General features: G+C 38.3%; 1 protein-coding gene and 1 non-coding gene across 8 annotated transcripts in view; both read left to right on the top strand.

Moving 5' to 3' along the window:
• The window catches only part of SSH2 (slingshot protein phosphatase 2), a 256836-nt gene that overhangs the window by 184284 nt on the left and 45838 nt on the right, over positions 1-26714 (top strand). For 6 of the 7 annotated variants that reach the window (XM_060647808.3, XM_060647811.3, XM_060647804.3 and 3 more), the window contains 5 exons: positions 6004-6107; positions 9211-9275; positions 19890-20011; positions 25150-25218; positions 26012-26077. In XM_060647808.3, coding sequence (XP_060503791.2) covers positions 6004-6107; positions 9211-9275; positions 19890-20011; positions 25150-25218; positions 26012-26077 — 426 coding nt within the window. The remainder of the gene's footprint in view (positions 1-6003; positions 6108-9210; positions 9276-19889; positions 20012-25149; positions 25219-26011; positions 26078-26714) is intronic. The other variant, XM_060647805.3, reaches the window with a different exon arrangement.
• Positions 13227-13307, top strand: LOC132688676 (small nucleolar RNA U2-19). The gene has a single exon (XR_009614655.1). It is a non-coding gene; the product is annotated as a small nucleolar RNA U2-19 (small nucleolar RNA).

Below are 26714 nucleotides of genomic sequence, written 5' to 3' on the forward strand. Positions count from 1 at the left end.
CTTGAGGATTACAGAATCAAACTTTTTCTCAACTGCCTAGAAGTATGCTTTGACTTTTTGCAGCCATGTTTCAACAGGAAAGCACAATGACTTTTTCCTTCCTGTTTTTGGATTTAGCCAAACTTTTGAGGCGGCAGTGGGAGCTCTGTAGTTTTTGGTAGCTCTTTGGTTTTTGACCTCTCGTCTGATATTTGAAACTTTTTATTATGAAATTTCCTTTCTGTTCGATAATGGTCATACTAAACAGAGACATGAATTCCTTTCCACCTAAGAAACTTATAGAAGCTACCCTACTGCCCTGAATCTGAAAATTAAACAACTTTAAAATAAGCGGAGAACACTTATCAGGAAAGGCAGAATATTAGGGTAGAATATATTTGAAACTTTCCAGTAGATGAATCTTCCTCAAGACAAAAATATAACAGTTTAGATTATGTGTATTTTAATTTTATGTAAATGCTAACCATCTCACTTTGTGCAATTTATAGGTAAAATATAATTTACCTTTAAATTTTAGCGTTATACAGACATACCAAACATTACAAACACTATAAACATGAAAATCTCCTTCCTTCATTTTAATGTTGAAATACAAGCATTACATCCACTTTCTGAAACCCAATTTCCCATTGTAAATAATCCAGTTCTTCGTGTGTATTGTATATAAAACAGAAGAATATGTGTCCAGCTGATATCCTGCAATTTGGTCAGGTGTGTTGCTTTGTTTTGCTTCCTTGGCCTTTCTCCTGGTCATGGATGATCGCCCTGGCCACATTCTTCAGAAATCATTCCAACCTTAGAAGAGTTAAGTATTTTCTTCCATTAGTTGACCTTTTTCTCTATACTTTGCCTGAAAATTAACTGCCAGTTAACAAATTTCATGCTTTAAGAAGTGACTTTGATCAGGAGGTAGTGGTATGGAGTGCTTCCCAAATCTGTTTAAAGCAGAATAGTCTTTCCTACATTTTCGAGACTTTTGAAATGCTACTGCCATTCCCAACAGAAGTTAGAGTTCTCTTCTCTACTGTCCATCCCATTTGGATTCATCTCTCTCAGCCAGATGTTCTTGATTCCCCTCAGTATGGTCTTTCTGCTCCTGGCCTTGATAAGGGAAACAAAAAAGGCATGAGAAGAGTTGAGATCTGGATTTATTTCAGTCTTTTCTTTCACTCCTGTACTCTATTTTAAATTCTATTCTGTTGAAAACTCTGTGGGAAAACATTATATTTCATCCTACATAATATCGTAAAACTAGAACAGCCTAGTGGAGAGAGTAGTAATTCAGAGCATGAACTTCCAAGTGAAATCTTGGTTTGAATTCTTGCTCTGAGTATTACTAGCTGTGTGATCTTGGGCAAATAACTTAGAATCTCTTGAGTCCATCAGTCTCTTACATGTAAATTAGGGGTAAAAAATAGTACCTACTTCATAGAGTTGTTATGAAGATTAAATGAAATAATGTCCCATGCTTAGCTTAGTGCCTTGCACACACACTAGGCTTCTAGTCACATTAGTTATTATTAGCTATTCGTGTCTAACTAGGAATGATCTTCTCTTTGTTGAGCAAGTGAAGAATAGATGAACTTCAACTGTGTTCTGATAGACTGGAGAACTTCATGGTCACTCTGTTAGAAACATGATACTGTGTCATTTTCTTATCAAGCACCTAATCACTTCCTAATAACAATCCGTCTTTAGATTGAGAGAGTGGTATTCTCTTTATCTTGTGTTTTCCTTAATATAGAGGTTCTGGAGTCTTTTTGGGTTTGTGTTTACCTTAGGCATCTGTAATTACCTATGGATGGCTCCGTAAGATTTATTGGAGAAGTCCTGTGTCTGGTCCAGAATTGGTCAACTCAGAAAATGTGTAAATGGTTTCACCTGCCTGTCTAAATTTTTAAGTAGAAATGAACTCTATGTTGATTGAATCTTCAGGAAGCTTTTCAAAAAGAGCAATGAATCTCTTGCTGTTGTAGCAAAATAAGCTTTTACCTTACACTGAAGTACCTGTGATTAAATTTACATATAATTTTATTCATATGTAAATAAGGCATTTAATTTTCAAGTTGAATTTGAACCACCTAAATCCTGTTGGTTGTGAATTTTATTTTTTCACTTCTGTGCCATCATACTGCCATCCCGTCTTTGATAGCACTTACAGAGCTTTGACTTTTGTTCAGTGATGATAAAGGATTTTCGTAATCATCCACACTTTTATTCCGGATCTCCAGTGACCAACAATATATGCCACTTTTGTGTTAACTGGGGAGTCACAATCTGGGACCACAGCATAAAGAGGATTGACTGTACCATCCAGCGCGTGTGTGTCTGCCATGACTCTCTGGGATTCTGTGCTGCACCTGGTATGGTAGTCTCCTGGCCCAGCTGTTTCTGCTCTGCATTTTGTTCTGAAAAGTTCATTGAGATTTGTGTAAATGATTTAAATAGAAAAGCATCTTTTCTCTTATACTAGATGTAAGTTTGACTCCTGGTCTTTCTTTTATTTTATAATAAGGAATTTTCCAAGTAGCTTTGAATTAACCAAGGGCCCTTGCCCCCTACCCCAACCCTCCCCTAGTGAAAAGCACTACCTACATTTAAAAAAATTTTTTTAATGTTTATTTTTGAGAGAGAAAGAGATAGAGCACGAGCAGGGGAGGGGTAGAGAGAGAGGGAGATGCAGAATCCAGAGCAGGCTCTGCACTGTCAGCACAGAGCCTGACCTGGGACTCAAACTCACAAACGGTGAGATCATGACCTGAGCCCAAGTCGGACGCTCAGCCAACTGAGCCACCCAGGTGCCCATCACTACCTACATTTTAAAGAGCACACTTAGATTTGCTTTAAAGCATAAGCAGCAATAAATGTATCAAACGAGGAAGTTAGTTCTTAGATTAGTGTTTGTCAAAGAGAAACTACCTCTGTCTCAAAAGGAACAACTAAAATATGCTTTGTTGTTTTAAGCTCTCTACATATACTTCTTTTGAAGATACTGAAACCACTTTGTTTACTGGAAACCAAAGTGCCCACACCTGTAACTTTGTCTGGGTTAGGTAGAATATTAGCCTATATTTTTAAAATACTTTCATTTGATAAAGCAGACTTGCTGTGTTGGCAGAAGTGTGAATTTCATTTCCTGTCTGTGGTGTACCCCTCTCATCCTGTCACTCAAGACATTTTGTTTTAGGTTGTTCCCGTAATGTGAGTGAAACAGAGTGACCCACAGCAGGGTGACATGTGCATGCCACGAATGTAACAAGAGACAAGACTTGTGCAATAGACCACAAGAGCGCAACACTTTATTTAAAGATGGAAACAAAACAAAATAAAGGCAGTCCCTCCTAGCCAGCATGCAGATTTTTTTTTAAGTGGCATCTGTGGATTCTTCTGTTTGTTTTTAGAAGACATGTTCCAATCTATTTAGCAAGTTAGCTCAAAAGTTTATCAGCTTCATGCCACTTAATTAAAGAATAAAACTGAGTCAACAAGTGACATTATAAAGGTGATTTAATTGTTTGCCAATTAATTTATCGTCAAACATTTGTAGTTACAATCCATTAATTTGCCAAATCTGTTGAGTTCTGTAACAATTATTTTTTGCATGTGAAATTACAGAATTTCTGTGTTCTTGTCCTAAATTATAGTTCCTGCTGCAATGACAGGACAGATAAAACAGTGTGGAAAAAACCCTGAGATGAACTCATTCATTTGTCAAATATCTATTGAACATCTAATGTGTGCTTGACACTATTTCCAATGTTGAGGATATAGTGCTGAGCAAAATAAAATCCTTGCTCTTCATTGAGCTTATATCCTGTCATAAGGAGATAACCACATTAAGTATACAAAGTAAGTAAATGTAATTTTAGTATATGATACATAAATATCCTGAAGGAAATAAAACAACAGGACAGAGTATGATTGGGATAGGTGAGAGGTGATCTATTTGGAGCTGTGACTTAAATAGCGGCAGGGCAAGAGAAATGTGTCCCAAGTAGAAAACAAAAAGCACAAAGACCCTGAGAAGGGGCCTAAAATATAGAAGAAACAAAAGAGACCAGTGCAGCCAGACCACAGTGAACAAAAGGGGAGATAGTGCAAAATTAGAGAAGCAGTGTATTATTGGATGTTACAGGGCCTTGAAGTCTGAAGACTTCAGCTTTTATTTGTTCAGTACAAAGGGAAGCCATTGGAGAGTTTTAAGGAGGGAAGTGGCATTATGTGATATATATGTGTATTTTATATACGTAAAATCACTCTGGTTACTCTTTGGTAAGTGGATAGCAGTGGTGCAGAAGTGGTTGCAGACAGACCAGTTAAGAAATTTTTTGCTGATAGAATGTCTGGGATTTAGTTTCACTTCAGGGACCAGGTGAATAGAGTAAGGATGTAGAAGAAACATCTACATCTACATCTAAGGATGTAGAAGATTGGCCTTCAGTTAAAGCTGAAATGATGAGAACATGGGGGTTCATTATATTATGCCCTTAATTTTCCATAATAAAAAGCTAAAAAAAAAAAAAACTTTAATAGTGGTCTAAATGAAAAATGATGGTGCTATGGACATTGTCAAAGTGGTAATGGAGATAAGTGGGCAGATTCAAGATATATTTGAAAGTAAAACCCCTAGGTCTTACTGATGGATTAGGATACATATTGTTACAGGGAAAAAGAGAAACCAAGGATGACTGCTAAGTATTTGGCCCAGACAGTTTGGGTGGATGAGAATAGGGATCAGGTTTGCAGGGACGCAAGAGCTTTGTTTTGGCAATGCAAATTTGCAATGCCAGTTGGATTTCCAAGTGGAAATGTTGAGTAGGGAGTGTAATTCACAATACATTACCTAACTCTGCATAACATGCTTATAAGCAAACTTGGAACCCTCCGTTCTGAATTTTGCCATTAGTGTTTTAAAAGTTCTATTAGACCTTTTCAGATTTGTGGGTAACGTTAAAAGTCTTAGTCTGTTGATATGAAATAGTTTGGATATATTTTGTTTTCTGTGGATATTCACTAGTAATTATATTACTGCTATCCTGAGTAGTAATTCTCCACCTCCGTTGAACTGTCATTTATTTACATGAAGGATGGTGTTGACCTGGCCAGCTCCATAGGTTAAACACATTTCCTGTGCCTTACTCCTTTCAGGCATATGGGAATACAAGTCTGTAAAAGTAAAATCTTGAGTAACACTTTAGTGTGGTGTATGTGTATTTTTTTTAAGTTTTTTTTTTTAAGTTTTTTATTTACTTATTTTGAGAGAGAGGGAGCAGGGAGGGGCAGAGAGAGGGAGAAAAGAAGGAGAAAATCCCAAGCAGGCTCCACACTGCCAGTGTGGAGCCCGATGTGAGGCTCGAACCCACGAACCGTGAGATCATGACCTGAGCTGAAATCAAAAGTCAGACACTTAACTAACTGAACCACCCAGGCGCCCCAGTGTAGGTGTATTTTAAACAAACAAACAAAAAATAATAAATTTTTTTGGCAAACTTTGAGCCTGTTAAAGTATTATACTTTACATCTGATTAGGACACTAATCAAACACTTATTGGTAATCATAGATCTAATAACAATACCTAATATTTGTTAAGGGTACCACTGTAAGAAACTGTATTTATATTGGCTCCTCATGACAGCTTTGTTTTTACAGATATGGAAATTTAGGGCCCCCAAAATTCACTCAGGTAAGAAGTAGCAGAGCCAGGATTTAAACCCAGGCAATCTGGAACCAGAGCCTTCACCCTCTTTTTTGTTTCCAGAGCCTTCACTCTTAACTACTACCATGTAATATGTAGAGAATATTGTAAGTTATGTTTCAGAAAAATTGTCTAGAGTAGAAATGACTTTGCAAATAATCAAGGTCTCTTTTGATTTTATTTTTACTTCATCCCTTGAAATTGGGACTTTGGAAGATGGGAGAGAGAACAATCCCAAAATGGATCTCCATCATACTCTGATTTCCTTCCTTAAATAATTCGTTTTGTTTTGACTTTTTCCTGACAGCATCAGCGAGAGCTTTCTAACTGTCAAAGGTGCTGCCCTTTTTCTACCACGGGGAAATGGCTCATCCACACCAAGAATCAGCCACAGACGCAACAAGCATGCAGGTAAAGTTCCATGTATACCATTCCTTTCTTGGTTTCTTAGCCTTTTGTTTTGTTCTACAAGGCTGACTACCCCATTCCCATTTCTCCAACAGTTTTGTAATAGTGAAAGAAAGAATTGTACTGTGCTATAATCACTTTTCCTTCATTCTCACTATTTTTCTGGCACTTAGCAGAATGCCTTATATATGTAGTAGGTATTCAGTAAATTTTTGTTGGACAAATACTAAGGTACAAAAATACTCTAATGAATTTTTCTATGATTTAGCAATGAAGGTTCCCAGTAGAATATACCCAGTTTGCTTACTGGCAGTACTTTTCACTGCTAACAAACCTGAACTTCCACATACCCAGCTCACATAAGAAGCCTTACAGTGGGGATAGGGCTCCCTGACTTTTGCCTGACCTTCAAAGAAGCCATCTGGATCTTGGGGCCAGTGGCACTTAGAGTAGGGACTTAGGCCCACTATTGCCCAGAAATGGTTCTCTTCTACAAGTTCTCCATCCTAAAAATCCTTTCCTCAGGCTATTTGTCCTGATAGAACAGAAGAAATCTTAATTTTTAAAAAGCCTCAGCTGCTTAACTCAGTTGTAACATGAAACTTAAGTCACTCTTCATTGTTTATTCCTAACACTTTGTCTTCTCCCCACACTGGTTCTTTTTTTTTTTTTAAACACTTTTAGTGAGATATAATTCACATACCATATAATTCACTCTATTTACTCATTTAAAGTATACATTCAGTGATTTTTTTTCATATATACAGAGTTGTGCAACCATCGCTCTAATTTTAGAATGTTTTCATCACCTCCAAAAGAAACCCAGTTATCCATTAGCAGTCATTCCCTATATTCCCCACCTTCCCTGCCAATCCTAAACAACCACTGATCTACTTTCTCTATATATAGATCTGCCTGTTCTGGGTGTTCCATATAAGTGTAATTATATAAACGCTCTTTGGAGACAGGCTCCTTTCACTTAGCATAATGTTTTCAAGGGTCATTTATATTAATTTTTTTTAGTGCTTATTTATTTTTGAGAGGGAGAGACAGAGTGTAAGCAGGGGAGGGGCAGAGAGAGAGAGGGAGACACAGAATCCAAAGCAGACTGAGCTGTCAGCACAGAGCCCAAAATGGGGCTCAAATTCACAAACCATGAGATCATGACCTGAGCCAAAGTTGGATGCTTAACCGGACTGAGCCACCCAGGTGCCCAGGGGTCATTTACATTATACTGTGTATCACTACTTTATTCCTTTTTATGACCAAATAATATTCTAGTGTATGGATATACTATATTTTATTTTTCCATTCACCAGTTGATAGACAGTTGAGTTGTTTCCATTTTTGGCTGTGATGAGTAATGCCACTATGAATATATATGTATAAGCTCTTATGTGGACATGTTTTAATTTCTCTTGGTTTTATACCTATGAGCCCATATTGGTTCTTACACATGAGACTTAGATTGTGTCTCTGGGTTTGAAATGTAGCAGAACAGACCTGGCCAAACATAATGACTCTGTTTTTTAATTTTGAAAGTTAAAAGATTCTGCCATAATGGAATTGGTCAGAAGCCAGCACTGAAATAGGGGTGGGGTGGGAGTGAGGCAAGAAAACTATTCTTTAAGAAAAGGAAAGAAAAAGGAAAGTCTTTGAGACTTGCCGACCTTTATTTATTTATTTATTTATTTATTTATTTATTTAGAGAGAGCATGAGAGGGACAGAGGGAGAGAAAGAGAGAATCTTAAGCAGGCTTCATGCCTGGTGCAGAACCTGACACAGGGCTCGATCCCATGACTGTGAGACCATGACCTAAGCCAAAGTCACGAGTCAGACACTTAACCAACCGAGCCACCTAGTTGCCCCAGACTTGCTGACCTTTTAGACAAATACCTGTTTGCTAACCTACTTTTTCCTTCTTCCCCCTCACCACTTCTTGCATATATCAGTATTTCATCTCATAGTTAAGAGTTGAAGTTAACCTGGAAGAAAATTTTGTATGCAGATTTCAAGATGAATGTGAGAACATCAGAATCTTTAGACTCTTAAAAAAGAGACAGATCTGGATGGGCACAAATGAAGTTTTTTGTTCTCTGATTGTCATTATTTATAACAGTACATTATCGGGGCGCCTGGGTAGCTCAGTCGGTTAAGCGGCCGACTTCGGCTCAGGTCATGATCTCACGGTTCGTGAGTTCGAGCCCCGCGTCAGGCTCTGCGCTGACAGCTCAGAGCCTGGAGCCTGTTTCAGATTCTGTGCCTCCCTCTCTCTCTCTGACCCTCCCCCGTTCATGCTCTGTCTCTGTCTCAAAAATAAATAAACGTTAAAAAAAAACAAATTAAAAAAAAAACAGTATGTTATCTAATTATCTTCTACTAGCGAAAGCCTCAGGTTTTCTAATACTTTAATACAAAAAAAATTCAACTTAGTTTTATAGAATGTATAGGAACAAGTATGTTTTCAAATACTGATTGTCCGTGTTAAAGTACCTAATAATAGGTTCAGTGGAATATATATTTCTTGGGATCTGCTATATTTAATGAGAACTCTTATTTTAATATCAGCCACTAATATGGAAATCATTAACTATTGATATTATTTTATGGGAAATCTAAAAATCTTCTTAGGTTAAATGCAACAGAAGATTTACAGGAATAAGAATGGCAAAATGGCTAGCTTTTTTTAAAGTTAGGGATAATTCTAACCTCAGTCACATTTTCAGGATTCCTTCCTTGCTACCTTCAGTGTGCCTGAGAGCACAGCCAGTGGTGTCTGTGCCCGGACATATATCACTGTTGCTCTTTTCAGCACCCACTGCAGTACAGAACAGAGGTTGCTCTCAAGTGCACTTTCCGTTGGACAGACACAAAGCAAATTTTAATATAGTACAGGCTAAAAGTAAATGTATAGAGATGCAGTCTGCCATTCTGTCTTTTCACTTAAAAAGAAGTTAATCATATTAAGACATTCACTTAATTTCTAATTACAGTCCTTGAGTGACCCAGAACTTTCTTTTACGCAGGTTATTAAGGTAGAAGGAATCCTCTCTGTTGACATTACAATGAGGAATAATTATTGTTTTGTTTTACCAATTTAACCAGGTGATCTCCAACAGCATCTCCAAGCAATGTTCATATTACTGCGCCCAGAAGACAACATCAGGCTGGTAAGTTAGTGTTATCATTACAACTCTTCCTCAAAAGACTTTCTAAGATAGCAAACATTAAACAGTCATTTTTGTGTACCAGCAGAGTGCTGGGAACTATGTGGAACAAAAAAAAGAATAACATGTCTGCACTACCAGCAAGTTTAGAATATAATTGGGGATAGGAGTTAAGGTGAAATGATGCAAAATAATTTGATGAGTCAGAGCTGTTGATAAGCACCAGTTTGTGAGTTATTGACCATAACAACTGAATTTCAGAAGAAAGAATACTTGGAGACTTGGCTTAGTTAGAAAGGTTTTTATGTAGGGGTGCCCAGGTGGTTCAGTTGGTTAAGTGTCTAACTCTTGATTTTGGCTCAGGCCATGATCTCATGGTTGTAAGATCAAGCCCCACGTCAGGCTCTGTGCTGGGCGTGGAGCCTGCTTGGGATTCTCTCTCTCTCCTCTCTCTGCCCCTTCCCTGGCTGTGCTTGCTCTCACTCACTCTCTCTCTCGCTCACTCTCAAATAATTAAACATTTTAAAAAAAGGGGGGGTTACATATACAGTAAAGCTTGAGCTGGGTCTTGAATGATGATGGATTTACATTAGCAGAAAAGAAGACAGTCCTTCTAGATGAGGACATGACAAAGCAAAAGCACACGTGTTAAGAAGGGACAAGGAGAGAGTAAAAGGACCAGGGATTTGTGCTGGTCTCTGAGTCAGGAGACCTGGGCTTCGGCTGTTACTAATCATGTGATGTTGGACAAGTTACTTAGTTTGTTTGAGTCCATCTCCTTTCTGCCTCTCACAGTTAAGAGGACCAAGTAGACATGAAAGCGTATTGCTGCCTAAATCTGGGGATTATTGTTACTATAAGGAAGATAAAATACCAGAAAAAAGGCAGGCAAATAGGACCTTAATGCTCCATACTAGAGGTCTCAAATTGGCAGATATGTTTTGTTTGGACCACAGGGGTAGTGTTTTTGACTCCAAGCCAGAATTTTAAAGTTGAATGATTTCACATAAAAATCAATACTTGAGGCTTGTCCTCAAAAATCTAAAAATCTGGCAACACTGGAACCTTTTTCTCACATGACAAAACTTGCTAGACCTGGAGGAGCAGGCATTGGTATGGCCCAGGCTCTTAATTTACCATAATCCCCACATATCCTCTGGTCTTCTAGGCACTGAAGCCAGGTATCTCCATTTGTCATCATATCTTCACCGTTTTCTTGTAGTGTAGAACTTTAATTCAAGTAGGAAAACAAAAATGGGATGAGTATGTTTCTTTAAGAAAAGTGAAGAGCATTTTTACCCATTTAGTTTTCATGTGGCCTCCTTCTCTCATTTACATTCCCTATCTGACTGTCTAGATTAATACTTGGAGGTAGTACCTCAGTAAGCAGTAATGAAACATTACAGGGTTCTGAGCAAGGAATTCGATGGAACAGCTATAGTATTTGAGAGGGGTGCCTGGCTGGCTCAGTCAGTAAAGCATCTGACTCTTGATCTCTGGGTTTTGAGTTTGAGCCCACATTGGGTGTAGAGATTACATCTAAAAGAGAGAGAAAGAGAGAGAGAAAGATTCCTCAGAATCTAATACAGAATAGTGGGGTGGAAGAAGCCATTTAAGTCATGGGGGACCACTAAGCAGTTATTGCAGTAATCCAAGCATGTGATGATGGGCCTTTCTAGGTTGGGTGGTAACTTGGAAAGTGGGTTTCTACTGGCACGTTCAGTTCAAATAGTTGATCTCTGCTGTCTGAACGGGGAGAGAGATAATAAGTAGAATACAAGAGTAAATGGAAAATTGATGATCAGGTCTCTGAACTCTCTAGTGATTAACTGATTTTTCATTCACTTATTTGTTCTGTGTTTAAATTAGGTCATTTTGTCCTCTCAGATGCTACCTCTGTCACCTTAAAATGACCACCAATTTTTTTGAGAAACTTCCTTTGAAATTGAAAGAATATGAAATAAATCCTTACATCATTATTTGATGTCCTAATCTGAAAATCACATCATACATTTATGTAAATCCTGTCTATATTTTTATATACTTCTATCTTAACACTTATTTATAATTGAACAAAGTGGGGTACAGCTCTTACAGCAAAAATGCTCTAAAGCGGGGGCACCTGGGTGGCTCAGTCAGTTAAGCGTCCAACCTCGGCTCAGGTCATGGTCTCGTGGTTTGTGAGTTCAAGCCCTACATCAGGCTTGTGCTGACGGCTCGGAGCCTGGAGCCTGCTTCGGATTCTGTGTTTCCTTCTGTCTCTGCCCCTCCCCAACTTGTGCTCTGTCTCTCTCTATCAAAAATAAATAAATGTAAAAACAAATTTTTTTTAGATGCTTGAAAGCAGATACTCAAACCTTGGAGCCCATCAGAATCACCTGCAAAGCTTTGTTGAACTGCCATTTGCTGGACTCCACAATGTTTGATTTGGGAAGGGGTAGGCAGTGATAATTTGCATTTTTAACAAGTTTTCGAGTGATGTTGTTGCTGCTGATCCAGGAGTCACACTTTGAGAACACCTCCTCTAGAACCCATAATAATGGTCACTTGCACGTACTAGATGTCCATTAGATATATTTGTTTATAGTTTCCAAAACTTCTGTGGTTTGGTAGAGCTAAAGTTGAGGTCTGTCATCACTTACTTTATCTTTTTCTCTTTGATAACCTTCTGGAGTTTAGAATGTACCTCTAAATGTTAAAATAATTTTAACCACAGGAGAGCATTAAGGAAGCAGTTAGGAAGGCAGAGTTGGCAATTAACTGTTTTTCTTCCCCTGCTAAAATGTGCAACTTCAGCTGCTTTACATTTATAAAATACAAATTCAGAAAATGTAACTGATGCCTCTGAATTAATTCAGTTTAAATGACCAGCCATTTTACAGTTGTTTTGAATTGTTACAAACACATAGTCATTATGTTTCAGATTATTGAGTGAGTCATCTTCAAGAAAATGAGTGAATACATTGTGTGACTTTGGACAAATTAGCACTTTTCTAACTGAAAGGAGCATTTGTAGACTCAAAGCAAGGCCTTTTGTTTTGAGTTAAATTTGGAATGCTAAAATTCTCATCCTGGGACTTGTACATAAGGTTAAAAGTTTGATAGTCAACTGAAAGCCCTGCCTTTATTTTTTCAGTAACCAAACAACAAATAGAGGCACCAAATCCCACATTTTGCTTTAGCATTGAAAGTAAGAGTGAACCAGTTTTTCCTTCAGGGAAGCTCTGCATTCCAAATACAGTCTCAAGCATTAACTTCAGTACTTAGGAAAACTGTAGCTGATAAAATAAAGACAGTGGGTTTTTTGGTATTCTTGCACATTATCAAAGACCCATTTAACATAAAATGGACTGGAACGGGGGGTACCTGGGGGGCTCAGTTAAGTGTCTGCCTTGGGCTTAAGTTGTGATCTCACATTTGTGGGTTCAAGCCCCACATCAGGCTCTGTGCCGACAGCTCAGAGCCTGGAGCCTGCTTCGGATTCCGTGTCTCCTCCTCTCTCTACCCCTCTCCTGCTCACACTTCTGTGTGTCTCTCTGTCTCTCAATAATAAATAAACGTTAAAAAAAAAAAAAAAAAAGACTGGGAAATAAAAAACTTTCTTAACATTTGAAGTTCAATGTTCTTTACTAGAGGTAAGGTGCTCATAAGATACAGGGAGATGTTTTTTAGTACTTTCACTTTGTAGAAGAGTTTAAGAAAATAAGGAGTTTTTTGGTTTTGTTTTTTATAGTTCATTGATAGTTGCTCAGAATGAAAATGGGTTTATTTTTTCTAAATACAAAAGTTTTAAAAATCATACAAACAGAAAGGTATAAGGAAGAAAGTAAAAATCACTTTGTATCTTACACTCTGAAAAAACAATTCTTAGTAATTTGGATAAGCATCCTTCCAGTCTTATGTGTATATATAAAAGTATGTGTCAGATTCTCTGACTCTGCTCTTGCTGAAGTGGATCAATGATAAAAATAGCCAAATCTGAGTATCAGAAAACCTACTAGTCTCCCTGATGTGTGATCTTGGTTTCAGCTTAGGTCATGATCTCACAGTTTGTGAGTTTGAGCCCCGAGTCAGGCTCTGCACTGGCAGCACAGAGCCTGCTTGGGATTCATTCGTTCTCATTCTCTCTCTCTCTCTCTCTCTCTCTCTCTCGCTCTCGCTCTCGCTCTCGCTCTCTCTGCCCCTCCCCTGCTCATGCTGTCTCTCTCTCTCTTTCTCAAAACAAATACATTTGAAAAAAAAGTGACAGTGAGTAACTGACAACTTGCTCATGGATGAATGAAATTAGGGGAAATGTGTGTATATGAAAGGCTAATCAGTTTTGAGTAACGAAAAGGTTTTACTACTGACCTTTATAACTATGAAGGTTTCGGGGGGGCCTAGGTGGCTCAGTCAGCTAAGCATCTGACTCATGATCTCACGATTCATGAGTTCGAGCCCTGCATCCGGCTCCATGCTGACAGTATGAAGCCTGCTTGGGATTCTCTCCTCCCCACCTCTCTCTGCCCCTCCCTTGTGCATGTGCTCGCTCTCTCTCTCTCTCTCTCTCTCTCTCAAAATAAATAAAAGAAAGAAAACTATTAAAAAAACAAACAAACAGGGGCGCCTGGGTGGCGCAGTCGGTTAAGCGTCCGACTTCAGCCAGGTCACGATCTCGCGGTCCGTGAGTTCGAGCCCCGCGTCGGGCTCTGGGCTGATGGCTCGGAGCCTGGAGCCTGTTTCCGATTCTGTGTCTCCCTCTCTCTCTGCCCCTCCCCCGTTCATGCTCTGTCTCTCTCTGTCCCAAAAATAAATTAAAAAAAAAAAGATTAATAAAAAACAAACAAACAAACAAACAAACAATGAAGGCTTCTTACACTTGATCTGAGCTTAGAATTAAAAGGAAAAGAGAGGGGTGCCTGGGTGGCTCAGTTGGCTAAGCATCTCACTTCAGCTCAGGTCATGATCTCATGGTTTGTGAGTTGGAGCCCTGCAGCAGGCTCTGTGCTAACATCTTGGAGCCTGGAGCCTGCTTCAGAGTCTGTGTCTCCCTCTCTCTCTGCCCCTCCCCCTCTTGCACTCTGTCTCCCTCTCTCTCAAAAATAAATAAATATTAAAAAATAATAATAATAAAAGGGGAAAAGAGTATATGTCAAAGCACCTTTTTTTTTTTTTTTTTTTTTTACAAAAATGAGATAAGGGGCTCCTTGGGTGGCTCACTCTGTCAAGCATCCAACTCTTGATTTCAACTCAGGTCCTGATCTCAGTTTGTGAGATTGAGCCCTGCATTGGGCTCTGTGTTGTCAGTGCCAAGCCTGCTTGGGATTCTCTCTCTGCCCCTTCTCTGCTTGCGTTCTTTCTCTCTCAAAATCAATAAATAAACATTTTTAAAGATGAAATAGAAAAAATATAAATGCTGTCTTATAACCTGCTTTCTTCACACTTTATTATAGATATCTTTCCGTGTCAGCAAATAAATCTGTTTTTAATGGCTACAAAGAATATAATACATAGATTTTTTTAATTGAAGAATTTCATAGAGATAGACTGAAGGAATAAAATCCTGAGACTCCCTCAAGCTCTGTTTCTTTTGAAAACAATGTTCTTTAGTTTATTAGTATCACATCTGAAGTCTATTTTAATTTTATATATTGACTTTGCTTTGTTCTTTTGGCTAGAATTTAATATTTACATACTTTTGAAACCTTTCTCTCTGATGGATTGGGTGAGCTGCCTGTCTAGACATTGGGACTTTATAATGTGGCTTCCTTGAGGATAAACATTGCATGCAGTGGCATGATTTAAGACTCTTAGTAAAAAGAAATTAAAGGCAAAGGTGCAGTATAAGCTTAAGGAATAGTATTTCTTGATGTTGGATGATACTGAAGACAGAAGTTATTTTACCAGGTGGTGTTTGTGAACTGCTTATAATGAGATTAAAAATTTAAATTAGTTACTGAGAGAAATTTTAACATCATTCTTTGATAGATGAGCTTTGCAAACAGGTTGAGTTCTTATCTCTCAGAAATAAAGCAGAGGCAGGTGACTTCTCAGACCTACCCCAGTCCTCAGATTGCTGAATCCAGTTCACCTGAAACTTGTAACAAGATTTCAACTTTAGGCAATAAATGGACTTTCTTGGAATAATTTTCTCAGTTGCTATTATTGCCAAGTTTTGAAATTTAAAATATTGTTTTGGCTGGACAATTAGAATAAATTTCAGTGGTATTCTTTTCAGTGAGAACTTTAGTTGATCAAATGCATCTGAATTGTTGTCTTATTCTAGTCATCTATTCCATGTAAATGTTGGAAACTAAGGAAATGCGCGAATTACTGCCAATTCCAATATTAGGGAATTATGTAAAAAACTGCCATTTTAAATTACATTTCTCTGATTAACTTGTTGGGTTAAATTACATTATTAGATTTTGTCAATCTTCTTCCCAACAGAAGAGTATGAAATAAACTTCAAACCCAGGTGGGTATTGGGTTTTTCTTTATGCTGTGGCTCTTAAATTTTTAATTCCATAACCTAGAATCTTGAACTTTGAAAGGAAATTTAAAACCTTGAGTCCATCCTCAGCATTGCAATTTTTTCTATAAAAGCTTTCATCTCAACCTTCTTGAGTATATAAGTGTTAATGGCTTCTGACTTCCTGATTAAAGCACCACTTCCTTTTAGTAAGAATTAGTTGGGGCACCTGGCTGGCGCAGTCGATAGAGCATGTAACCCTTGGTCTCAGGGCTGTAAGTTTGAACCCCACATTGGGTGTAGAGATTGCCTAAAAATAGATCTCAAAAAAATAAAAAACAAACAAACAAAAACGTATTAGCAATTACACAGATACTCTCTAGAGGTCCGAGATCAAACCCTAGGCCTCTAAGTGCCTTTCTGCCATCTAAAAAGCCTAGAATTGAAGAAATCTGAGATGTACCTATTACTTAATCCTAAATCAGTATAAAATGGGAAATCAGCATTTCCCATTAGGTTTGGGGTCTGATGTTATGATTATATTAATAAGCAAGGGAAGGCCAAATGTTTGAAATTCTCTTGATGTTATGAATAAATAAACCCCTCACATTTACAAAAGAGAACTAATGGGGCACCTGGGTTGCTCAGTTGGTTAGGCGTCCGACTTCAGCTCAGGTCATGACCTTGTGGCTCGTGGGTTTGAGCCCCGTGTTGGGCTCTGTGCTGACAACTCAGAGCCTGGAGCCTGCTTTAGATTCTGTGCCTCCCTCTCTCCCTCCCCAGCCTGTGTGTTCGTTCGTTCTCTCTCTCTCTCTCTCTCTCTCTCTCTCTCTCTCTCTTTGAAAAAATAAACATTAAAAATTTTTTTAAGACAACTAATGTTTACCCTGAATATCCCAAAGAAACTCTTGCTGCCCACCTGCTAACTTAGTCTCATAACTTGTATGATAGGTAATGTTTGTGGAGGTTATTTGTTTTTTCCTTTTATTTGTTTCAGCTTAGCCACTGGTTGGTGTAGAAGCTGTGGATAAATTTCAGGAGCACAGTTCAGTTGTTCCCATTCTGTATGTATTTGAGCCTTGACAGAGGATGAAAGAGCCTCTAACATATTTAGGAAACTGAACAGTTAGCTCAGAGCTTGCCAAGGCAAGCCCAAGTTTAGGTATGTAATAATATATGAGCTCTTGTTGATAAAAAATTCTAGTTTACCTGTACCTGGTTTCTGATTAGTTTAATATTCTGTGTTGTGTTCCTAGAATCAGAGTGTTGATGCTGCCTTCCAGTCTCCTCATGTGCATTTACTCCTATCCATAGCTATATGTGTATAATGCTCGTTTGGCCCAGCCCTCTGTTAGGCCTTTGTCCATTTAAGTATTAGTTCTTAGCTTCTCACAAATGAATTTGATTTGAAATGCTCTGTTGCTTTGTGGAACATAAAGTTAGCAGTACAGCTCTCTCAACCTTGCATACTTGGAATCAGAATGGTGGATGTTACATTCTTGTTGTATCAGCTCTTATTAGAAACAAGCTTTAATATGGCCACTTTTGCCATTTGTGCTTCCCTAACTTTTCCTAGTTGTATCGGATTAGAGACAAAAAGGTAGCCATGGCAGTGAGTCTTACCTCTCTCTGCCTTGCTAAATGGCTCACTTAAGCTGTGTGACTGCATTTCTTTTTCTCTTTGCATGGCTACTTTTGGATTAGTGACAGAATTGAGGGAAAGGAAACTCCAAGAGAAGCACTGAAAGAATCCCAAATAGAAATTTCTGTCAAATTTCTGACAGATATCTTGAGCTAGTTGATGGGATTGGAACTCTGTGTCTCTTATGAGATAAGGAAAGATAAGGAATGGTGGGTATTTTATACAGAGTAAATTGCCTCCAGTGCAGTTTCCTGGATTTTTATTAAAACAAATAAAGAGGGGCGCCTGGGTGGCTTGGTCGGTTAAGCGTCCGACTTCAGCTCAGGTCATGATCTCACAGTCTGTGAGTTCGAGCCCCGCGTCGGGCTCTGTGTTGACAGCTCAGAGCTTGGAGCCTGTTTCAGATTCTGTGTCTCCCTCTCTCTCTGCTCCTCCCCTGTTCATGCTCTGTCTCTCTCTGTCTCAAAAATAAATGTTAAAAAAAAAAAATTTAAAAAAAAAAAAAAAGAGAAGAGCAAACTAGACTATGCACTCTGCAAGGGCAAGGATGGTGTCTTTCTTCTACCGTTGAATCTTTAGCACTTGGCTCTGATTATATATGCAGTAAATGTATAGTAATATTTGAATGGATGTTAACTGGAAGCCATTTTTTTCATGTTTCCCACCCCACCCCCACATTTTTTTCTTTCTTTGTTGGAATTTTTATTTTTTTAAGCTTCAACTCTGTGCCCAATGTGGGGTTTGAACTCATGACCCTGAGATCTAGAGTCACATGCTCTACTGACTGAGCCAGCCAGGCCCCCATCTTTATTGGAAAATTTTGTTAAATTGCTTTATTGAGGCATAATTGATCTTCAAAAAGTTGTGCATATTTAATATGTACAACTGGATGAGTTTGGAGATAAGTATACATCCATGAAACCATCACCACAATCTATGCCATAAACATCTCTATCATTTCCCAAAGTCTCCCCCAACCCTCTTTATTATAATAATTGTTATTATTTATTGTTATAACATAAGATGTGCCCTCTTTTTTTTTTTAATTTTTTTTTTTTTAACATTTATTTATTTTTGAGATAGAAAGAGACAGAGCATGAACGGGGGAGGGTCAGAGAGAGAGGGAGACACAGAATCCGAAACAGGCTCCAGGCTCTGAGCTGTCAGCACGGAGCCCGATGCAGGGCTCGAACTCACAGACTCTGAGATCATGACCTGAGCCGAAGTCGGATACTCAACTGACTGAGCCACCCAGGCGCCCCAAGAAGTGCCCTCTTAACAAAAATTTTAATGGCCTTTTTTTTTTTTTTTTAGCAGTTTTAGGAAAAGTGAACAGAAGGTAGAGATTTCCCATATATTCTCTGTCTCCATTCTTTCATAGCCTGCCCCATTTGTTACAATTGATGGACCTACATTGATTGACACATCATTATTACTCAAAGTCAAAGTTTACCTTAGGGTTCAGTCTTGGTGTTGTACATTCTGTGGGTTTTGACAAATGTATAATGACATGTATCCATCACTTTGGTATCCTACAGAGTAGTTTCATGGCTCTAAAAACTTCTGTACTCCCCTACACCCTGGCAACTACATATCTTTTTACTGACTCCATAGTTTTGCCCTTTATAGAATGTCATATAGTTCGAATCATATAATATGTAGCCTCTTTAGATTGGCTCCTCACACAAAGTAATATGCATTTAAGATTCCTCCATGTCTTTTCATGACTTTATAGCTCATTTCTTTTTAGTGCTGAATAATATTCCTTTGTATGTATTTAGTTTATTCACCTACTGAAGGACATCTTGGTTGCTTCCCATTGTTGGAACATTTTAAAGTAAAACTTGGACACCATGTCATTTTACTCTAGATACTTAAGAAGAAAGCATAACCACAGTGCCATTATCACACTAACAGTAAATCCTTAATATCATTTAATATCCTGTCCATATTCAAATTTTTGGAAGGCCCGTTTAAAGTACTATAAACAAGCAATAAATAAAATTTTTAACAAAAAAATAATATAAGCCTCTGAAAAAGCAATGTCTTTATCACTAAAACTAAAGAAGGAAATCTCATAGTGTATAATCTTTCAATTGAGTACACTCCTCTTATATATTAATAGCTTGCTTTGTATTGAAATTGTTTCTGCAACTTGCATCTATGAGTCCGGTGCTCACATTCATACAACTCACATTTCCCTCTTCGATCTTTAGAACATGCCCTGGTAGTTGTTATTATAAATGCTAGTAGCAAATATTTATAGAGCTTTTACTCTATGCCAAGCACTGTGTTTTACATGCATTATTTCATGTGATTCTTATGATCCAATGGGGGTAGGTATTATTATATCTCCCTCCAGTTAATTTAGTAACTTACTGAAGGTTTCATAGTTAATACATGAGCTGGGATGTGAATTTAAGTCTTCCTGAGCATGCTGTAAGATGCTGATATAAAAAAGGTTGAATGATCTACAACTAACCTTCTAAATTTCCTAACGTATCTGTTGTCTGTTATCTTCCAGGCTGTAAGACTAGAAAGTACTTACCAGAATAGAACACGCTATATGGTAGTGGTTTCAACTAATGGTAGACAAGACACTGAAGAAAGCATCGTCCTAGGAATGGATTTCTCTTCTAATGACAGGTACGGTACCCCAAAAGGAGGATGAGAAGACTCCTTTTTAAATAACCTATTCCAGTTGCCTTTTGAGTTATTACAAAAACATATTTTGCCAATTCTATTCTTAAAGGTCAATGCCTAAAACTAGGGAGCACAAAAGTTATCTTAGCCATACAATCTTGAGGGATGAAAATGATTAGTGAATGTCTTTGATTGTGTTCCTAATTTATCACCTATTCCTCACCTTCCTCTACCCTTAGGTGGTAATGAATATAAAGCAAATGATTTAAACTTCAGTCTCCAGGAATAAAAAGCTACCTTTTCTTTGTAGTTAACTCTATTTTAAGCAGTAATGATTCACATTGCTGATTCTAGGGCACGTACCCTTTAATATAGTGCACCAGTGGGTCTTGGGTTCAAAGAGAGCCCACTTTAACTGCAATCTCTTCTATTTATTCTTGGCCTTACACCTTGCTTTTACCAAATGTTTTACTTCCTTTTTCCTGCTTCTGAGGTAGAAGGGCAGGGTTGGGAGGAATTGATTCTTTAAACTCAGAACAGAACCTTTTATAATCTTGCACCTTTGGCTTTAGCAGTACTTTGCATCCTATATTTAAAGATACCATACACCACTCAGAACCTGGCTCTTTTGTGTCCGTAAGGTTTATTGCTTTCCTTTTTTATTTTCCCACTTCTTCTGGAGAAACCTTGAGAAGACTGTGGAATGTGGCTAAGCAGATCTTTGCACTCCAGATAATAAGCCTCAGGAAATCCTGCCAGATGTCTCAAAGCATTGACTTCCTGGTTCAGGACTAGAATGGAACTGTGGAGTAGCTGGCAGTGTGATCCGGGCCTGGGAGAATTTAGCCACAAAGAGAAGACAGGGAGTGATTCTAATTGTCCTGATCTTGGGAAGAAAAAAATCACATTTGTCATTAGGTTTCCCAAACAAGTGTTTACCTACACTTGTACAGTCAACCTGAAAGTTATTTGTGGTTTCACGAGGCCAGAGTTGTTACCTTGTATAACTCTTACAGCCTTTAATTGTATGCTCTGAAATTACACAGGTTTATAAACCACATTTCGGTTTTCTCCTGCATGGATTTAACCTCTGGTATTAGCTAAGCAATAGACCTTTCAGAAAGTAAGCATTTATCCTTTTAACTACCTACCTTGCCTACATCATTAGTATTTTAAGACCTCTGATTTGGACTTTTCTCTCTCTAGATCTGCGCTGTCCCATACAGTAGCCACTAACCACTTTGTGACCATTTAAATAAGTTAAAATTAAACAAAATTTAAATGTCAGTCCCTCAGTCACAACTAGCCACATTTCAAGTACTTTGGCTATATGTGGCTAGTGGCTGCCATATTGGACAGTACATGTACAGAACATTTCCATTGTTGCAGAAAGTTCAGTTGGGCAGTGCTACTCTATATCTTATTTCCTTTGGTTCTTCCTGATTCTTCTCTTAGAAACCCCATAAAACAGGAACTGGGATTGCGTGGAAACTTATACTTGAGTCTTCCCCTAGGGATCCAAGGCAACAACTTCAGATTCTCCTGACTCAGCATGTGAGAAATGAGCTGTGTAATCTTACCTCTTTTACTTTGTTCCAAATGTTCCCAGAAATCATAAAGAATGCTTATTAATATGGGTGCCCAATAATTTATCCTCAGTGAATTTCATCTGTCTTCAGTAATGGTCCTGCCTGAATCACATCTGACTAACAAAAGAAAATTTTATTTTATGGAAGACAGAATGTAATGTGAAAAGCTATAGAAACTAGTTTTCATTCTGTTTGGTAACCTCAGTATTATGAATTCCCATCTTCTGTTTGATTAATCTCCTTGGATAATAAAAAAAAGTGCTGCCCACTTCAGAATACTGGCACTCAGGTAATCTAGTATCATTTCTAGCTCAACTGCTGTTGAAGGAATTTGTATCATTTTATATCAGAGAATATAAAAAGTTCATGTTTCAAAATAGCACTAAACCAAAGTAGAACCGATTGTTTATGACAGACATATCTTCCCAAATAGTCCCCAAGATATGATATGCCAATTCATTTAGCCTGTTTACAAGTTCTTTCAGTATTGTGTTATATTTCAAGGAAGACATTTTTATTTAATATGAAATTGTCAAACTGGTTTCCATACAACACCCAGTGCTCATCCCAAAAGGTGCCTTCCTCAATGCCCATCACCCACCCTCCCCTCCCTCCCACCCCCCATCAACCCTCAGTTTATTCTCAGTTTTTAAGAGTCCCTTATGGTTTGGCTCTCTCCCTCTCTTTTTTTTTTTCCTTCCCCTCCCCCATGGTCTTCTGTTAAGTTTCTCAGGATCCACATAAGAGTGAAAACATAACAAATATTTAATATACAGTGTAACCTTGGTTTCCAAATTGCATTGAATATATTTCAAATTATAAAATAATAGAGCTTTTTGGTGTCATTTTGTAATTTTCCTTTGAACCCCCAACACCTTGAAATGTCTGGTACAAATAGGCACTCGATAAATATTTGTTGAATGGGATGAGTACTAAAATAAGTACCTATACTCTAAAGGAGAAAAATCTCATGAAACTCAAGGTAAACTAGATAAAAAATACTAGGTGTGCCTAATTCAGGCCTGTCTTTCCTATCATGTGAAAAAGCTATTTCTTAATGTAAAGAAGGAGCCTGGCCTGAATATAAGCTGAAAATGTGATGTTTGATTCCTACATATCACTGCCTCTTGTCCAAAGTTTAACTGGTGTTTGATCACAAGCTCATATATCACACTCTTTTAGACCTCTGCATCCTCTTCTGTAGTTACTTAATGTCAAGATTTGTCACTAGGCTATAAACGTTTTGTGTTTATACCCAAACTATACTTGTTGCTGAGAACCTGGCTAGGCACTCACTTCAAAAAGAAAAAGAAAAGAAGGAAAAAGGAACTACTCTGAAAATAACCCCACTCCATCTGAGGACACCATTTTCAAAACAAGTTTTACTTGTGCTCATCTCATCTTCTCAATGAAAATAGTGGTAGAGTTGTCTTCCTCCCCCCTGGACTCTAGCATGATAGCTGTGTGTCTGGAGTTCAGGCCCAGCCTTCCAATGTGGATAAGCTGTTGCAATCTTGATTTGACTCTCCTGAACTCTGGAATCATTAGTGGAGGGAGCACTGAGTAACACAGACCAGCAAGCACAGTGCAAAGCATTAGACACAGCCCACCTAGGGAATGGCCTTGGTCAGCCCTGCACTGACTCCCAACAGTCAAAGCTTGATATTCTTCATGTTGTTTTCACTGCATCTTTGTGATGTTTCCTGTCTCTCCATGCCCCCACTTTCAGTTGTATTAGAACACTCACCAAAAATTCATACTCAGCATTTGTTTTATGTGACTATTCATATGTATTGTTTCACTTTAAATACTTAAAATATTTATGATAACTCTATGAAAGTAGGTTTTGTTACCTGCATTTTAAGATGAAGGAATTAAGACAGAGAGGGTAAATAACTTACCAAAAAGAATTGAAATACCGAAGGAGATCAAATCCAGATATTTTGATACAGTGTAAGTGTTTTGTTATGTTTTGGTACTGTGATACACATTTTTAGTGTGTTATTTAATCTTCAAAAGAAGGTGTTTTTGGTTTTATAGATGAGAAAACTGGAGCACAAAGCAATTAAATAATTTGCCTAAAATTATACAGTTAGTGCCAGAATCTAGGTTCCAGAGCCCATGTGACTCCAGAGCCCGTGCTCTCAACCATAATTTGCTGTTCTGCCTCCCATATGTACGGTTCCTTCTATACCATGCTGCTCTTCTAGATACATTGGCAGGGAGAGGGCGTCAAAGCCTTTGGGAGACTGGATGGAAGGGGAAATTGGCTTATGGCAACCTTAAGGAGAGAAAGTGGCAGAGGTCCGGGGAAGACTACAGAGAAGTGGTGCAATAGAGACACAATTGAGAACCCATGGCTTTCTTTCTTTTTTTTTTTTTTAATTTTTTCTTTTTTTACATTTTATTTTTTTGAGAGAGAGAGACAGAGAGACAGAGCACAAGTGGGGGAGAGGCAGAGAGAGAGGGAGACACAGAATCAGAAGCAGGTTCCAGGCCCTCAGCTGTCAGCACAGAGCCCAACATGGGGCTCAAACTCACAAACTGTGAGATCATGACCTGAGCCAGAGTCGGATACTTAGCCAACTGGGCCACCCAGGCACCCTGAGAACCTATGGCTTTCTATCCCAACCTATTCCCTTAACTTAAAGCTAATTTCCTCCCTGAGTTAATATGTGACTTAAATAGGATTTCAGTATACTAGGGCTGTCCTTTGGTTGGTTTGTTAACATTCCTATTCGCTCTGCATCTCAGCAGTGCTGGTCTAGTTCAGTGCACTGTCACCAGGCTCTGTTTTATTTAAGTTGCATTGTGTCTATTTTTTCTCTCTAACTTGATCACAAACCATTAACAATTACTTTTTTACATATTTTAATTCCCTTTCTCTTTTAGACAATTGAATGTGTTCTGATGTTTAGTAAATCTACATAAACTTCAGAATTAAATTTGAGCAAATTATATATTCAGAGGTCTTCAGCAACCAGCAGTAGTTCTTGGCATTAGAAAAAATTTTGGAGGGTGCCTGGGTGGCTCAGTCAGTTAAGCATCCAGCTTCAGCTCAGGTCATGATCTCACAGTTCATGGGTTCGAGCCCCTTGTCAGGCTCTATACTCACAGGTCAGAGCCTGGAGCCTGCTTCAGATTCTCTCTCTCTCTCTCTCTCTCTCTCTCTCTCTGCCCCTCCCCCCCAAAATAAATATTAAAAGAAATTTTTTTGTTGTTGTGTTAGGTGCTGTGACTTTGGGGTGAAACCTGCCAATCACAAGTCAGCATGTGGATTTTTAGACAGTGGCCACTTTCGAGATTGCAATACAAGTTGCTCAGTCAATAAGTTTTCTTTGTTAAATATGTAAGGACCTAATAACCACCTGTTTGATACAGCTCCAGAGCACATGCATTAGGTTGATAGTAATATGATAGAAATTCCTCCACTCCTAACATGCCAGAATTTAGAGCTGAGGGGCTTTATCTTTTGTGTTGAAAGAGTTAATAAAGAACTGCTTCCTAGAATAATAGGCATTATTAACCTGTGGACTGTTTCTTGTCTTGCAGCAGCACTTGTACCATGGGCTTAGTCCTGCCTCTCTGGAGTGACACCCTAATTCATTTGGATGGTGATGGGTAAGAGCTTTCCCTTTTTATTCTCCTACAGAAAGCCAAGGGATGGGTTCCATCTTAGTGCCCATTCATTCAGCTGAATGGGAGGCCCAGTGTGCCCAAGTAAACTGTCATGTCAGCAACTCAGTGAGTCCTTTTAAACTTCTGTTTTGTAAAGTGGAGTAAAAATATAACTTGCCAGGGCCTCTCACTTCTGTTCTTCTAGGCTGGCTACAGTAAGAATCCAAACAAAGAAAAACTAGTTTGTTGGCTCACTCTTTCATCTGAGCATGTGGGACTGTTGCAATGCTCTCCCAGAGGATGATATGTTCTGTTTCAAATAACCTCTTGCTGCCTCTGCCAGCTGTCAGCCTACAGTATAACCCCTTTCCTGTGCCAATTCCTTCCAGTGACCCTCCACTCCCACCTCCTGGTGTTTTTAGAATGTGTCCCCAAGAGACCAAGATGTTTGCTCCAGTTTATAAAACCCAGGTCAGGTTTGCTAAGAACCCACAAGACTTCCAAATAGAAATATACAGCAGAACAGTTTGTCTGTAGCTACAGCTGGGAAACTATATGTAATTTCCTAACTCCAGTGTGGGAGTCCATTCGTTTTGCTTGGTAGATAAAATCAGACAATTTGTTGAAGCTTTTCAGTCAAGCTTTTCAAGTCAACTATACTCCAGTTAACTTCTACATGAACCTGGTGATTTCTTCTACCAAGCCAGCAGTTGTGAGCCTGGGAAATGACCTCAAAAACTCAAAACTGAAATAACCTACTCTCATTTGTGGATTTTTGTCTCATTTTTTTCCTTAGTGGGTTCAGTGTATCAACGGATAACAGAGTGCACATATTCAAACCTGTATCTGTACAGGCAATGTGGTAAGAGGACTTTTAATGTCTCTATGAACGTTTTTAAATATAGTATTAGGGCAATATTTTGTGAATAGCAGTATTTGAAATAGCACAGTTCTCTATGAAAATGCTATATGATCTGTTTGTGTGTTTAAGATTTTGTGTGATCTGTTCGTGTGGTCCTCATAGTTAAAGATGACCTAAGAGTTCAGTTTTCAAATTCTCATAGTGGAAGGCCTTAAGCATTGGTAAACAAGTAAAATTCAGAGATGTTCTTAGACTCTGGAAGACACTTAATGGATCAGATTGCCAATTGGAACAGAGTTTTACAGGGACACATTGACTTAAGTTAGTAACAGTCTAGAGCCAAATCTACAACATTGCAGTACTACAATGCATTAGTGTTGAATTTCTTAAGGTAATCAGGGATATTATTGATGGAGTTATAGGTAGATAAGTTTCCATTTAAATTGCTGGTGACTGTTTGCAAGACTACATAATACAAATAAAGCCTACACATTATAGTTGTCAATAAACATCAGCTGGTGTGCTGATGCTTTGGAGCTACTTAACTATGTGTCAGACAGCGTGCTTTATGTGGATTATATCTAGTCATCACACCAACTCCCCAATATAATATTAGTGGCTCCTTTTTATGGATGAG

The sequence above is a fragment of the Panthera onca genome, chromosome E1 (assembly GCF_046562875.1).
Source record: "Panthera onca isolate mPanOnc1 chromosome E1, mPanOnc1 haplotype 2, whole genome shotgun sequence".
NCBI lineage: Eukaryota > Metazoa > Chordata > Mammalia > Carnivora > Felidae > Panthera > Panthera onca.